The sequence below is a fragment of the Fukomys damarensis genome, unplaced genomic scaffold, assembly GCF_012274545.1.
Source record: "Fukomys damarensis isolate Sample0158 unplaced genomic scaffold, DMR_v1.0_HiC HiC_scaffold_33, whole genome shotgun sequence".
Taxonomy (NCBI): Eukaryota; Metazoa; Chordata; class Mammalia; order Rodentia; family Bathyergidae; genus Fukomys; species Fukomys damarensis.
The window spans coordinates 22,148,780-22,163,813 of record NW_022900945.1 but is presented as its reverse complement, the minus strand read 5'-3'; the positions used below and the strand labels follow the sequence as shown (position 1 = coordinate 22,163,813).

At 42.3% G+C, this 15,034-nt stretch overlaps 1 protein-coding gene and 1 long non-coding RNA gene across 12 annotated transcripts in view; one reads left to right on the top strand and one right to left on the bottom strand.

Annotated features, from left to right (window-relative positions):
- The window catches only part of Kyat3 (kynurenine aminotransferase 3), a 56,582-nt gene that overhangs the window by 40,579 nt on the left and 969 nt on the right, over positions 1–15,034 (top strand). For 10 of the 11 annotated variants that reach the window (XM_010636662.1, XM_010636658.3, XM_010636666.1 and 7 more), the window contains 2 exons: positions 3,895–3,968; positions 4,424–4,510. In XM_010636662.1, coding sequence (XP_010634964.1) covers positions 3,895–3,968; positions 4,424–4,510 — 161 coding nt within the window. Of the gene's footprint in view, positions 1–3,894; positions 3,969–4,423; positions 4,511–15,034 lie in introns of those variants that run through there. The other variant, XM_033758157.1, reaches the window with a different exon arrangement.
- On the bottom strand, positions 1,052–9,913 carry LOC104870883. The gene is made up of 3 exons (XR_782645.3): positions 9,604–9,913; positions 3,131–3,241; positions 1,052–1,115 (listed from the first exon to the last, which is right to left on the bottom strand). It is a non-coding gene; the product is annotated as an uncharacterized LOC104870883 (long non-coding RNA).

Sequence of the window (15,034 nt, the reverse complement as noted above, 5' to 3'; positions counted from 1 at the left end):
GTGCTGTGTAGCTATTCCCTTGAACACTGTATTGCAGTCATTCTGTTCTGGTGTCTATTTTACAACACTGATACTTGAAATAATGCATATGCACTGTTTTCGTTGGGTAAAATTTCAATTTCCTTTTTGCTTGACAAAAAAATTTCATTGTTTTGTTACAAGATTTCTAGAAATGTTGAACCCATCAAAAATGTTGCCCTTTGGGGATATACTGAAATGAGACAAACAAGAAAAATGGTATGTACGGAAAGTCTATACCAAGCACTCAAATACTCTTCTGAAAAAGCTGTGTTAGCGCCATCTTTGCAGACAAAAAGATTAGTCACACAGCTAGATTCTAAATAGTTCTGTCTCCAAAAAGCCATGGTCTTACCTTACGTAAAGCTGATAGATGCAATTCTGACAAACCAACAGTCTAGAAGATAAAAGTGTGCTAATGTTTTGTGTGTGTGTGTGTGTGTGTGTGTGTATGTGTGTACCATTTATCAAAATAAACTTTACAGCATATGTATATATATAGTTTTTAAATTTGATTTATTATAAATCAAATCTATGCCCCTGGAAAAACTAGAGTTTTTGTTTGTTTGTTTGTTTGTTTTGGGTTTTTTTGGTGGGATGCTGGAGATCGAACTCAGGACCTTGCACTTGCAAAGCAGGTGTTGGAACCACTGAGCTAAATCCCCGGCCTAGAGTTTTTTTATTTATACCAAACTTTAGGTAACTGGAAGAGTAAAACATAACTGATTTTATAACAAAATAGTGGATATAGTTTTATTTTTCTAATACACAAGCATTTGACATAACAGTTTGTACTTCTTACAGTATTTTATGATCATCTTCGCAGATTTGGGGAAAGGAAATGTCATGACTCGTACGTACTTTGCTCCTGAAGTCTCTCTGGAGAGGCTCTAGTGCCTAACAGGCTATCGGGGCAGTGGCATCTGTAATACTTCCTTACCCCATTGACCATCTTGCTGCCCATGACTGGGCATTCCTTTCATGGGAAACTCATTTGTACTGACTCTCCCTGGTGGCTCTCAACTCTGCCCAGGAGGAGTGCTGGGTTCAGTTTTATCGGTCAGGTGAGGCACAGCAGCGGCAGGACAACACAGCACCTGGGATGAGAGCAGTGTCTTACTGGCAGATCCCAGAGAGAAGGGGGCAGCAGGCCTGACAGGGCTAACAGGAAGGAAGGAATCCTCTGGGTAAGGGACACCTAACCAGGGTCTGGGGGACGAGAGAGAGAGAACAAGGGAGCCAAAGCCTTCACTGAGGCTCCAGGGCGTCACCCACACAGGTGTCCACAGGCAGACCTGATGGGTGAGGCTGGAGCAAGCAGGGGCAAGATGTGTGGAGTAGGACTTCTACGAGAGGTGGTCAGTGTGTCTCTGCAGCCCCTGAGGCACGTGGGGCCCCTGGAACAAATCAAGTAGGTGTACCCAGCTGTCCCAGAGGGAGGTGGTCACCAGGAGATGGTCACGTAAGAAATACATCCAGGGGGAGCCAAGGAGGCAGAGAGCTAGACACTGTGTTCAGGTTGTCATGTCCTGGGGATGAGCAGCTCACCGTGATCCTAAACTCAGTACCAGTAAGGAATTAAAGATGCAAAATTTAGAAAGGAAGAGGCTTTATTAGAAAGGAAGATAAAGGAGAAGCTAAATAGCTACCCTGATAAGAATCAGAGTAGGAGGCTCCAGAAAGATTCAGGACTATCATGGACCCTTTGTTCCTGGCCTCTCCTTCCCTTACCCGGAACTTACCATGACGTGATTGGCTCTCTGAGCTGTCTTTGGATTAGACTGGGACCCCTTGTCTATGTCATTGTGTGTGTGTGTGTGTGTGTGTGTGTGTGTGCGCGTGTGTGCGTGCGTGTGTGGATACCGGAGATCAAACTTGCACTTGCAAAGCTGAGCTAAATCCCCAGCCTATTCTTGTTATTTCTTCTGGTGGTCTATATAAGTTCTTTCTGGTGAGAATAAAAACAAACCATAACATTATTTCCCTTTTTAAATTAATAATAGTGGTACACTGGTTACTATGTATGGAGCATTTGTGATACAGTAAGCATTATATTAGGAGCTTTGCAAATATCACATTCTCAAGAAAATCTTATGCAGTAGGTTCTGTGCTCCGCGAGTTGATGGAAAAGAGCGGAGAATCAGTATGGTACTGAAGTTAACTGACTAATCAGCCCCAGAAGTTAGCTCTCAGCCCAGACATCCATGCCCTGATCAGTGAATTTAATCTGTTTTCTGCTAAGAATCTTTTCCAGACGCATGACTTTCATCCTAGAGCTAAAAAGAGGAACACTTGATGAGAAGGAAAGATGATAAATAAGGAGATGATTACTATTGTCTGCTGGGATAATGCATTCAGGAGGAGATGGTGATAATACAAAAGCAAGTTAGATTTTCATTGACTGCTTAAATATGCTAATACGTTTGGTTTAAACTCTCACTTTCAACGAAGAATGACTTTGTTTCATTCCCTTAAGGGTCTCTGGCTGAGTCATTTAAAAAGAAATAGATTACAATTTCCTTCTAACTCCAAAGCCTTTATAATTGTATTTATTCCCTTCTTTCCTATGTAAGCACTATAGTAATCAATTCCTTTTTTCTAAGCTGTCGCAAAGATATACTATAAAAATGTTTGAAAAGGAATAAATCAGTATTTCAGCGTGTCAATTATGGCTAGTGACCTCTTGTTCTTACTTCTACACCCGTAGGTAATCATTTCCCTGGGCTGTCTTTATACAGAGTACTTATCACGTGGAGTTCATACATAATTTACAATTAGATTCTAATATTATTAAGCTGTTATTTTGTTAGGGCCAAACTTGAATGAAGTACCCATACATACATACATATATCTTGAAATAGTAATTTAAGTTCTTCATCTATAAAGAGAGAATTGTAGCTATATCTCAGAATTGTTGGGACAACTAAATGAGAGGACCATGTAAGATGCCTAACAAATAGGAAATCCTCAAAAAGTGGTCGTATATTATTATGGAAATTTGACCTTCTTAAAAGTATGAGGAGACTGGAGAGAAAATTAAGATAAATACACATAATGACATATATATATATATATATATGGCTTTTAAAAGATTAATTTGAAAAGCACCCACCAGTATTTAGTTAATTAAAGAAGGAAGACATCTGCCTGAAGTTGTTCTGAGCAATAAATTACAAACTTCATTGATTGTAGTAACCATCAACATTGGGTATTTGGAGGCATTCTAAAAAATATAAGAACACAAGCCAATAAAATTCAAACAATATGAAATGTAGATTGTTCAAAGTGAATGCCAAAAAAATATCCTGCCTTTAAAGCAAGACAGATGAAAATGATAATAATGGAAAGAAATATATATTTGAAGTTTTTTTCCCAAAATAAAGAAATTGTTAAAGCATCATAATATATGGAAGCAATACAATACAACAATAGGTTGCAAACCAAAAACTTTACCCTCATGGAGGTTAAAATCTCTAAGAAACGTAATTAGTACTAATGAATATAGATTCACTTATTATTTCCTTAATAATCATCATGGAGTCCTATTTCCTGGAGGGAAGGCAGTACTCGCTCTTTCCTTCCCCTTTCTTGCTCTCTTCCTGTGCTAACAGCTCCCTGTGCATGCGTGGCCAGGCGTGTGTGTGTGTGTGTGTGTGTGTGTGTGTGTGTGTGTGTGTGTGAACATCGCCCTGGGGTATCAGTGAATGCCTCCCTGTGCACCTCACAACACAGTGTGAGACTCTAGCATGTTGCAAACATCCTTCAGGAAAGTTCTAAGCTAAATCAGATTAAATTGGGAGAAGATTTTGAATCTCAGTGCAATATGTGTTGTCTCAGATATAACTCAAAGCAACTCAATTTTCATTGTTGTTTTAGATGTTGACCTCTCTGACATGAAGAAAAATGAGCCTTATGACTACAAATTTGTGAAATGGATGATTAAAAATAAGGTAATGCTTATTGCCTTTGCATTATTGTGTTGTATTTTGTAGTAGACTTATGAAGGAAACTTGTTCACATGCTCTGAACAAAATTGATTGTAGCTTAGTTATATGGCATTCCACTTGTGACTTTTGGGGGGATTTTTAAAACATTTTTTACTTTAGAAATGATTGTGCATATTTTAAAATATCAAGCTAGGCCGTGCGGCACACACCTGTAATCTCAGCACTTTTGGAGACTGAGGCGGGAGGATTTCAAGTTTAAGCCCATCCGGGAGAACTTAGTGACTTAGCAAGACCCTATCTCAAAATAAAAAATAAAAAAATGTGCTGGGGGTATAGCAGCTCTGAGTTCAATCCTCAAAACAGGAGAAAAAAAACCCAAGTATAATGTCTGTGGCCTCAACATTAGTATCTTAAATATAAGTGGTTTCATTATTATTTAATTCTGTTTCTCTTTTCAGAAACTGTCAGCCATCCCTGTGTCAGCCTTCTGTAACTCAGAGACCAAATCACAGTTTGAGAAGTTTGTACGCTTCTGCTTCATCAAAGTAAGTTCCATGATCAACTCAGAAACTCATTTATGTTATTCTTCCTTTTGATTTATAAAGCATCTTTCTTTCTGTTCCTAAAAATTATAAGCTCATACACAGTTTCTTAATTTCGGTTTGGTGCCGTGAAATGAACTGAACTTCCTTCAGGGGCGACAACATAATCTAGACACTTTACCATGTGAGAATGCCCAGCATACAATAAAAGTTATTAGACATGTAAAAACACAAGAAAATGTGACCTATATTTAAAGAAAGAAGTATTCGATTAAAAATATACCTAAAGGGGACACAGAAGTAGGAATTAGCAGAAAAGGGCTTTAAAACAGTTATTATTCCTATGTTCAATAAGTTTAAGGAAAATGTGGTCATAGTGACAGAGGAATCAAAACTATAAAGAGCATGAAATAGGAAGGAAATGGCTAAAGGTGAAGTGGGAAGGGGAGGGGAAAGGAAATAAGGGAAAAAAAAATGTGAAAAATGGAAAAAAGTCTTTGTAAATAGGGAAGGGTGAAGGGGGGTGAAGGGAGGGCAGGGGTAAGGGGGAAAAAACTATAAAGAAAACTAGGTGGAAACTCCAGAGCTTAAAGATATAATACCTAATATGCAATATTTATCCTACTTAACAAAGAGTAAAGCTGTCAGGGAGAAAGGAGGTCAGCTTGAAGATGGAGCCATAGAAATTGTCTAATCTGAAAAAAATGAAAGAGAATTATTTTTTCAAGAGAGATGATATCAAATGGCGATGATATTCACGCCCCTGGAGTGCCAAAAACAGACGATAAACGAAGGGACCCTGTGATCGGTCCTGCATACTGGCCCGCATGCATCCTGTGCACTGGCCCCGACTCTGCAGAGCCTGCTTCTTTTCTTAACTTGAATAAAACTTAGCTACTGTTAAAAAAATAGCAAAGGAAGAAATATGGCAGAAACAAGTATTTTAAGAAATAGTCAGGGGCCAGGGATTTAGCTCAGTGGCACCACACCTGCCACATAGTGACTTCAAGGCCACCCTGTACTATACAACAAGTCCCTGTCTTAAATTCCCTCCCACTAAAAGAAATTACAAAAAAGAAAAGAAATAATGAGTAAAATTTTCTCATATTTTGTGAAAAGCAACTTAAAGATCTCCAAAACTCAATAAACTGTAACGGGATTTAAAAAAAGACAGAGAGGAGAAGCCGGGTGTGGTGGCGCAGGCCTGTGATCCCAGTACTAGGGAGGCTGAGGCAGGAGGATCACTGTGAGTTCCAGACCAGCCTGGGCTACATAGTGAGTTCCAGGTCAGTCTCAACTACATAGTGAGACTCTGTCTCAAAAAACCAAACCAAAACAAAAAAACAGAGAGGGAAAAAAGAAAACTTGGGGATGGTGGTGGCTCTCAGCACTTACAAGGAGGATCATGAGTTCCAGGCCAGCCTGGACTAGAGTGAGACCCTCTCTTAAATAAAAACATAAAAACCCAGGCCCAGCATAATTGCACTGCTGACATCCTAAAGTAAAGAGAAGACTGTTAAAGCAACTAAAGAAAAGCTACACATTCTATGCACAAGAACAAAGATAGGAGTGTTAAGTGACTTCTAATCAGAAACAAAGTGGACCAGAATATGATGAAATTGCATATTCAAAGCACAGTCATAAAAAGGCTGTATCAGCCTCTACTCTTCTATACAATATTCTTTAAGAGTGAAAATAAATGACATTCGTAACAGACAAAAGCTGAGAGAACTCATCACCATCAGACCTGTATTTAAAAAGATTCTGAAGCTCTTACTGCCATTTTGAAGATGTTCCTGACACTAAGTCTTTCTGAGATAAAGGCATTCTACACCAACTTATTCTTCTAAAAACCTTGTCAGAATAATGTGAACACTGTTTTCACGTTTAGAAATAATTTATAAACAAACTGTGGAAGGCCTATTTGGAATAGAATCTAAATGTTGACAACCCGGCAAGTAATCGATTTAAATACAGAAGAAAAAGTAAGACTAATATTATTATCTGACAGTGGATCTAGAAATAGTGCCGCTGCTGCTCATTCACTCACAGTGGGGCTCTTTCCAAATAAACCTAGCTGAAAGCATCGTATGTCGGAAGTGCAGTAGTACATCTCACCTACTGACTGGCGCGGCCTAGCAACACAGCACACGGCGCAGAGCCCGCTGTTTACCCTGTGGACACGTGGCTGACCGGGGGCTGCTGCTGCCCACACGGGAAGTGTCTCACCGTACTTCACTGGCCAGGGAAAAGAGCAAAATTCAAGTACGGTTTCTACTGAAGGCCTGTTGCTCTTGGACCATCATCAATTTAAAAACTCATAAGTGGAGCTACTCCAAATCAGGGACCATTTTTATAAGTAAATGATTTGAAACTCGAAACATAACCACAGAAGAAACAAGGAACATAAGACTTCCATTTTAAAATGCTAAACATAGGGCTGGGGATTTAGCTCCGTGGTTCTGCCTTATACTAATCTGCAGATTCATCTTCCAATCAAAGAGGCAGCAAGCAGCTTTTTTGTTATCCAGAATAATAGGCAGAGGCTTATGAAGGGAATTTCATTTTTTAAAGTGATTAAAAATAAAGAGCTGGATATGAACCTTTAAAAGGAAACTACAAGGAAATAAGAAAGATGTAGGGAGAGACAGATGTCAGAGAATATTCAATAAAAAAAAAAATCCTGCCATGGAACAAATAAAAATTGTGATATTTGGAATTCCAAGCTTTTCAAACACATTGAAACAGAAGTTGTTAAAATTCAGGGAAGGTAGGCAAGATAATATAAGAAGATGAAGCAGGACATGACAGAGCTCAAGTAAGAAACTGAAGGGTTAAATAAGGCTATTGTAAATTATGGTGGCTTTGGAAACACCACCAAGAAGGACACTAAATACTTCTGTCGGCATATTAGGAATTGAGGAAAATGAAGTGAAAAGGAAGACAGAATTTTATAATATTAGAAAAATTATATAAGTGAAAGAAAAGTGAAATATACAGATTCCTTGAAAAGAAGTAGAACAAATGGAACCCAGAAAAAATATAACATTATTTTCAGACTGCTTTGCATTGTGGGGTGGGGGGGAATACAAACCTTAAGTTTAAAAGGCAATTCCTTGTCTTGGAAAAATCTGTAACAGAACAATTAACACAGGACTATATCTTGTTTGATATGTTGACTTCAGAGATAAGGAAATAATCCTCCTTTGGGTACCTAAAAAAATCAAGACCTTGTTGGGGACCAGGATAGGAAGATCAATATAAACCCAGACTCTTCCATCGATGTTTGAAACTGGAAGATAACACAGCAATAGCTGGAGTCCTTGGGAAAGCTAATATACCCAGCTTGGCCTTTCAGAAAAACTGAGAAGAAGAAAAAAAAAGGATGGCAAAACATGACAAGAAAATGGAAATCTAGAGAAAACAGCTTGAATGCAGGACCAAAACTGAATGTAATAAAGCAAAAAGCAGCACTTCATAAAATCCTCAGTTGCTGTCAAATTTAAGAATGGATGCTCACCCTCACTCCTAATAAGAGAAACAAAGTATAGTAGTACCATAATAAAATCTTACTTTCTTTATGAGATTGGTGTGACAGTTAAGGTGCATCGTCAACCTGAATGGCTTTGGCATTTGCTCTGGAGATTATTAAAGCGTGTTTCTGGGTGTGTCTAGGTGGGTCATAGAGTTGTGACCTTGAGGTCTATATCAGATCCCTGGCCCTTCTCTGGCACTGTTCCGCATGCTGCTGCTCCCCTGGTCTCCAGGAACTAAGCATCTTTTGTCCACCACACCCTTTCGCCATGATTTTTCTGCCAAAGTTTCAGCTGACCATGAGATGAAGACCCTGAAACTGTGAGCTAAATTAAACATCTCCTTTAAGTTGTGGGTGTCTTACAGTGTCTCCGTGATGAGAAAGCTAACTAATACAATTGGTTGCAACTAAAAGCATAAATAGTTCCATAAAACATTCACACACTGAGAGTAAGAATATAATTCATGAAATCTCTACTGTGGTTAGTTTGAGAGTTTCCATCAAAATATAACTTCACCTACTTCTAGAATTCCACCACACACCCCCAGGCACTTTCGTGCTTATTTTGAAATTACTTATGTTGAAGGATTTTCACTGAAGTATTGCTTTTACTAGTAAATGCAACCAACCAAAATATTTAGCAGTGAAGACTACATAAATAAATTACGGTACATTCACGTCAAGAAAAGAATAAATCATCTTTCCAAGTAATGATGGCCCATAGGCAAGGAACAGAAGAGTTTGTATGGAACACTATTATTTATATAAAGGCAAAAATAGATGAGTGATGGATAGATGCTTACAAATACCTGAAATATCTCACCAAGATTGTATCATAAAGTTCCAGTGTTGGGGCCAGCCACGGTGGCACACTTCTGTAACCCTAGCACTCTGAAAGCCTGAGGCAAGGGGACTACAAGTTAGAGCCCCGCCTGGACTACTTAGTGACTTAGTGAGCCTGTCTCAAAATTGAAGAAAAAAAAAAAGGCATGCGGACGTAGCTCAGTGTGAAGGCCTTGCTTTCAATCCCTAGTACCAAAACAAAAATGAATTAATTTTTTTTTAAAGGGTTAGGGGTGTAGCTCAGTACAGAGGCATAATTCCTAGTGTTGAAAAAGAAAGAAAAGAGCGGGAGATTTAGCTCCAGGACCGCGCAGATGACAGGCGGGCTCCCCGCAGGGTCTCAGCTGGGGCTGGAGCTGCAGCCGGAGCCCCCGCCCGCCTCTGGAGCGGGTGCTGGCGGGAGGCCCGGGACAGCGGATCGCAGCCAAGTTCCTGGTTAACTCGGGGCCTGGGGGAGGTCACGGGAGGCTTCCTGGGCCGGGCGGCGGTGGCGGTGGCAGAGGCCCAGGAGAGCGAGCAGGTCCGGCGGACTCTTCACCCAGCTGGCGGAGATGACGTGGAGGTCAGTGCCACAGAACTCAGGATCATTCTCGACAAAGCTGTGACCTGACACCTTGATCTGAAAGCCAGTGGCTTTGGCCTGGACACGCGTCGAAGCACGGTGGCTGTGACCGACAGCAACACCACAGGCAAGCTGGGCTTTGAGGAGTGCACGTACCTGTGGAACAGTGTCACAGCGGCAGGCCGTAATCAAACGGTTTGACGCCGGCCCATCGGGACCATCTGCAACAGAGACCCCAGGGGCCCCTGAGGCCGCAGGCTTCCAGCTGCGTGAACATCCCGCGCTACTCTGATGCCGGAGGGAGCATGGACTTCGACAACTTCATCAGCTGCGTGGCCAGGCCGGAGCCGTGTTCCGCGCCTTCAGATCTCTTGGTGAAGATGGCGCACAGGACAAATCCGGGTGAACTTGCAGGAGCGGCTGCAGCTATGTATTCCTGAGCCGGACTCCAACCGGCCGCCTCACGGTAGGAGCCGCTGTGGATCCCTCCCAGGATCAGGACCTATCCCGTCGGTCAGCAGTCACATCTGCGTAGGTCCTGTACCCACAGGCCTTTTTTCTCCCAGCCTTGGCACCAGCTTCTCAGTCAGCAGCCAGGTCCCCACATGCCCCAACATGCCATGCCCTGAGTTACCGTGGCTCCAAGACGTCCTCATGTGCTCTGCCCAAGGGTCAGCACGCCGTCACACACCCTCTCCATTACCTTTCTCCTGCTCCTGTGCCAAGCCCATTACTCTTAGCTGCCGTGCCCCGAGGGCCGCCTCCGTTCTGGAGGATCACTCAGGTCCCTGGCTACTCATTCACTGACCATCCAGGCAGCCAAATAAACTCCAGTCTTTCGACCCCCCAAAAAGAAAAGAAGAAAACAAAACAAAACAAAAAGAAAATTTTTAAAAATTAAAAAGACTGGGCTGGGGATTTAGCTCAGTGGTGCCGAGCCTCCCTCAAAAGTGCAAGGTCCTGACTTTGCTCCCTTCCCTGCCCCCCCAAAAAGAAGGTCCCAGTGTTATCTCTGGGAAAAAAAAGCTGAGGGAGATAGGTGGGAGGCTGACTTACTTTAAAAGGTATTTTGGTTTGGTTTTTTTTTTAGTATTTGGGTTTTTTTTTTTTTTTTTTTTTTTTTTTTTTTTTTGTACCTGGGATCGAAATCAGGTCAGGTCTTTGTGTTTGTGAGGAAGGGGGCAGAACCACTACAGTAAATCCCCAGCCCTGGGTTTGTTTGTTTGTTGTTTGGTTTTGTTTGTTTGGTTTTTTTGAGTCAGGGTCTCACTATGTAGTTGAGACTGACCTGGAACTCACTATGTAGCCCAGGCTGGTCTCGAACTCACAGAGATCCTCCTGCCTCAGCCTTCAGTGCTGGGATTACAGGTGTGCACCACCGCACCCGGCTGCTTTTTGTTTGTCGAAACAAGGTCTCGCTGTGTTGATCAGGCTGGGCTTGAAGTCACTCTGTAGCCCAGGTTGGCCTCAAACTCATGGCCATTCCTCTGCCTCAGCCTCCTGAGCGCTGGGATTACAGACGTGCACCCCCACACCCAGTTTAAAAGGCAATTTGAAATGCTCTCAATATAAAACTTCAAGAACTTTTTGAAAAACCATTTCAAGCCAGTTGTGGTAGCGCATGTCTATAATCCCAGTACTCAGGAGACTAAGGCAGAAGGATTGCTGTGAGTTCAAGTTTAGCCTGAACTACATGGCAAGACAATGTCTCAAAAATAAAAAAATGTCGGGGTAAATCGTCAACTTATTAATGGATGCCCAGCACCCCAGTTACTTTATTATATATTTCACATTAACAAGGATATCATCCTCCAAAACCACAGAGTAACCCTTAACATCGTGAATTTAACATTGCTTTGCTGTTATCACGTCAATCCTCAGATACAATTCCGACTTTCACTTCTTGTCCAATAATATCCTTTTTATAACAAATAAATCAGCCCAGGCCAGGATTGAGTCGGTCATTCAATCCAGGCCATAATTATGCATTGCATTCAGTTATTGTGTCTCCTAGAATGTTTCCTCAGTTTGCTTTGACTTTTGTAATTCTGATACTTTTTTAAAATTACCATCCAACTCATTTGAAGTAAGCCCCTGAATTTAAGTCTGGTGTTTCCCCCAAATTAAATGAAGGTTATTCACTTTGAAAGGAAAACACAGAAGTGCCACTTTCTTTCTTTTGTTGATTGCATCAGAGTGTACATGATTTCAGTTTTACTTTTACTGGTATCAGTGGATCAAGTGGTGTTTGATAGGCCTTTCTACTGTAAAGTTACACTTTTTCCATTAAAAAATAGGTATTTTGTGGTACAGTACTTTGAAACTATGAAAATATTCCATATCACATAAACCAATCTATTCATTTTACCTATTCATTAGTATCCATAATGACTCGTTGATCCCTATTTTATTCATTGCAATCAGTGTTAGGAGATCGCACATGTTAAAATATAACCCCCCCCAGCCATTTTATATCTTACTTCCGGGTTCTTTCCCGACTCTGAGTCCTTTCTCCCGCCGAAATTGTAAAGCGCTAAACTAGAGCCTCTCCAAGGCGCGAAATTCAAAAGACAACCTGGCTTGCGATAGGATAACAAAGACCGCTCCTCCCAAGGAAGGATCTTCCGTTGCCCATCCTATAAGTATCCCAGTACTTCCTCTTCTCGCTCTCTCGCTCTCTGCCCTCCGCCTCCTGCTCACCTCCCTACAATAAAGATCTCCTGCCGGACCTCTCGGTGCGTGGGTGGCATAATTGGGTAAGGGGCACCCAAAGGGGGCTCGAGACCCCTTTCAATCAGCCGTTTCCAATAAGAGTGGTACTTACAAACCAATATCTAAGCAGTAGGAGTACTCACTGCTATTAGGATGCTGCTGTTCTTGGACCCTCCCAGTGGACAGAAATGGAAAATACATGAATGCTCACATGTATAGGTAATGTAGTCTGTATTAAGCAGCTTTTCTGTCCCTGGGACACAATAGCCAATACCCACAATTTAAAGGAGGACATGGCCATGTGTTGCACACACGCCTATAATCCCAGCACTTGGGGGGCTGAGGCAGGAGGATTGCCATGAGTTAGAGGCCAGCCTGAACTACTCATGCAAGCAGCCACCAGGGAGAAAGGGGCCAGGGGCCATATTTAATCCCTGAGATCACTCTCCCATGACCCATCCAGAAATACCCAGACTTGTGCTTTAATAACCCTTGGGAATTTCTTAGTCAAGTCCAGCTGACGTATCATGAAAGATCTTGTAGTCATTCCTCTGTACACAAGGAGTCCAGGACCACCCCAATACCATAATTTGTGAATGCCGGAATCCTTTATCTACACAGTATAGTATTTGCATAAACCTAAATTACTCTGAATTATTTATTATCCAATACAATGTCAATGCCCTGCAGATAGTTGTTTTACTGTACTGTTTAGAGAATAAACGCAAAAAGCCTGTATATGTTCAGGACAAACATAATTTAATTTTTGCTGGGTTTCATTTATATTTTTTGAGACAGAGTCTCACCACGTAGTTCAGACTGACCTCACGTGGCAATCCTCTGGTCTCTGCCTCCCAAGAGCTGTGATTATAGGCACGTGCTACCATGTCTGGCTGAGAATGTTTTTTGTTTTGATTTTGGATTGTATTTTTTTTTTTTTTTTTTTGGGTTTTTTTTTTTTTTTTTTTTTTTTTGTACCGGGGGATCGAACTCATGTCCTTGTGCTTGCAAGGCAGGTGGAGGCACCACTGAGCTAAATCCCCTGCCCCGAGAATGTTCTTTTTTGAGGTAAGGTCTCATTATGTAATCCAAGGTGGCCTTGAACTTACTATGTAGCCCAAGCCAGCCTCAAGCTCTTGCTCTCTTGCCTCGGCCTCCTGAGTGCTGGGATTACAAAAGTGCATCACCGTGCCCAGCCATAATATCTTTCTCCAAACATTTCTAATTGGCAGTTGGTTAAGATGCAGAACCAGTGGACCTGGAGAACTGATTAGGTACAAATTTACTTCTGTATTTATTTGTATTTGTAGGGAGAAAGGTCTGAGGGAGGGAAAAAATGAAGGCCCTCCTTAGACTTTATCGAAGAAATTAGTAGAAAATCTTACTAACAATGGCTAAAGCTAATCCTGGCTAAAGAAGATAAAACTTGACTGAGGAATTCCTTTAAAAGTAATTAAAAGGAAAAAGGGAGGGGAGGGAGAGAGGGAGAGAGAGAGAGAGAGAAAACAGACACACACAGAAAGGCACCAGATAGACGAATAGCATTAAGGATTTACTAGCGAGGAAGGAATGCTCTCTAATGGCGAGATAACCAGAGGAAAAGCTGATAGGCAGAGAATGAAGCAAGCCAGGAGACCAACACCAGGATAACCCCCACCTCAGTCAAATGCAAAGGACATACGGCGTGGCTGCCTGACTCTGGGGTCACTGTATTTACTTCACTGGATACCCGTGCCTCTCTTTACTTAATCAGTAACTCTAAGCTGCCTTTTCTATGTGTCCTCCTACTCAGCCTAGAAATCCTAGAGGTAAAACCCTAACAAGGACAAAAGGGGAGGAGAAAGTCAAACAAAGCCCACAAAAAGGAAGGTCCACATAGACAAAAGTGCCTGAGTTAGAGTCTGGAGGCCTGGGACCCATCCACAGACAGCCCTGCGAACCTATCAGATTGAGACAAGTTCCCAGTATGCACCTGGAAGGAAAGGTCCCTACCTCTAATGAAAGTCACCAGGGACAAAGGCTCAGGGGTGTCCATCTTTTTCCAGACCCCCTGCCCTCTCTCCAGGACAGCTTGTTTCTGCTTTCTGGTTTTTTTTCTCCTCGTTTCTTAAACTCCATCCCTATAATTCATTATTGGTGCTGTTTTCAACTCCAGCTAGCTCCTCACCTCTGATGTGAAGTATCTAAATATATTGAAAACGACCAACAGATTTTGTTCTAGCTTTTCCCCTTTCCATATTTGTAACTCCCTTCTTCAAGGGTAGAAGGCCTGGTGCCCGCACTTTAGTTCCTTAATTCATCACCGCCCCTCTGTATATGATCAGTCTCCCATCAGTGCCACTGCGCCCCCCAACTCTCCCAAATCTCTGGGTGCCCTTTTCTCCGCCCAGGCTTGGGCAGTTTGAACCAAACTGCTCCCCCACCCCCACGTGGCCGCGGTTCACCCCACCTTGGCTTTCCGTGCCGTCGGCTCTCACCTTCCTCCCGTGGTGGCGCCCCCCTCTGAGTCCCCCACACCCCACTCCAGGCCGCCTCTGCCTCTCACTGCATAGAAACCTCACCCCTTTTGGGGTCTGACAGCACAAGGCCAGATGCCCAGTAACCCGCATGGGGCCAGCGTGGGCTGTGTAGTGAGACCCTGTCTCAAACAGCACCAAGACAAAACACAAGCCCGGGCCCAGCGCCCTAACCGAGGCTCCCTGCCACAACGAAGCGTCCCTCCTTGTGCTCTGGCACTGTTTCCGGTTAATACCTCTACCACCTTTACTTTTTTCTATTTTGCTTTTGGTTGAAGGGCAGTACTGGGACTTGAACCCAGGGCCTTTGTGTCATGGTACATCCCCCAGCCTCTTTTTTTTTTTTTTTTTTTAAGTTT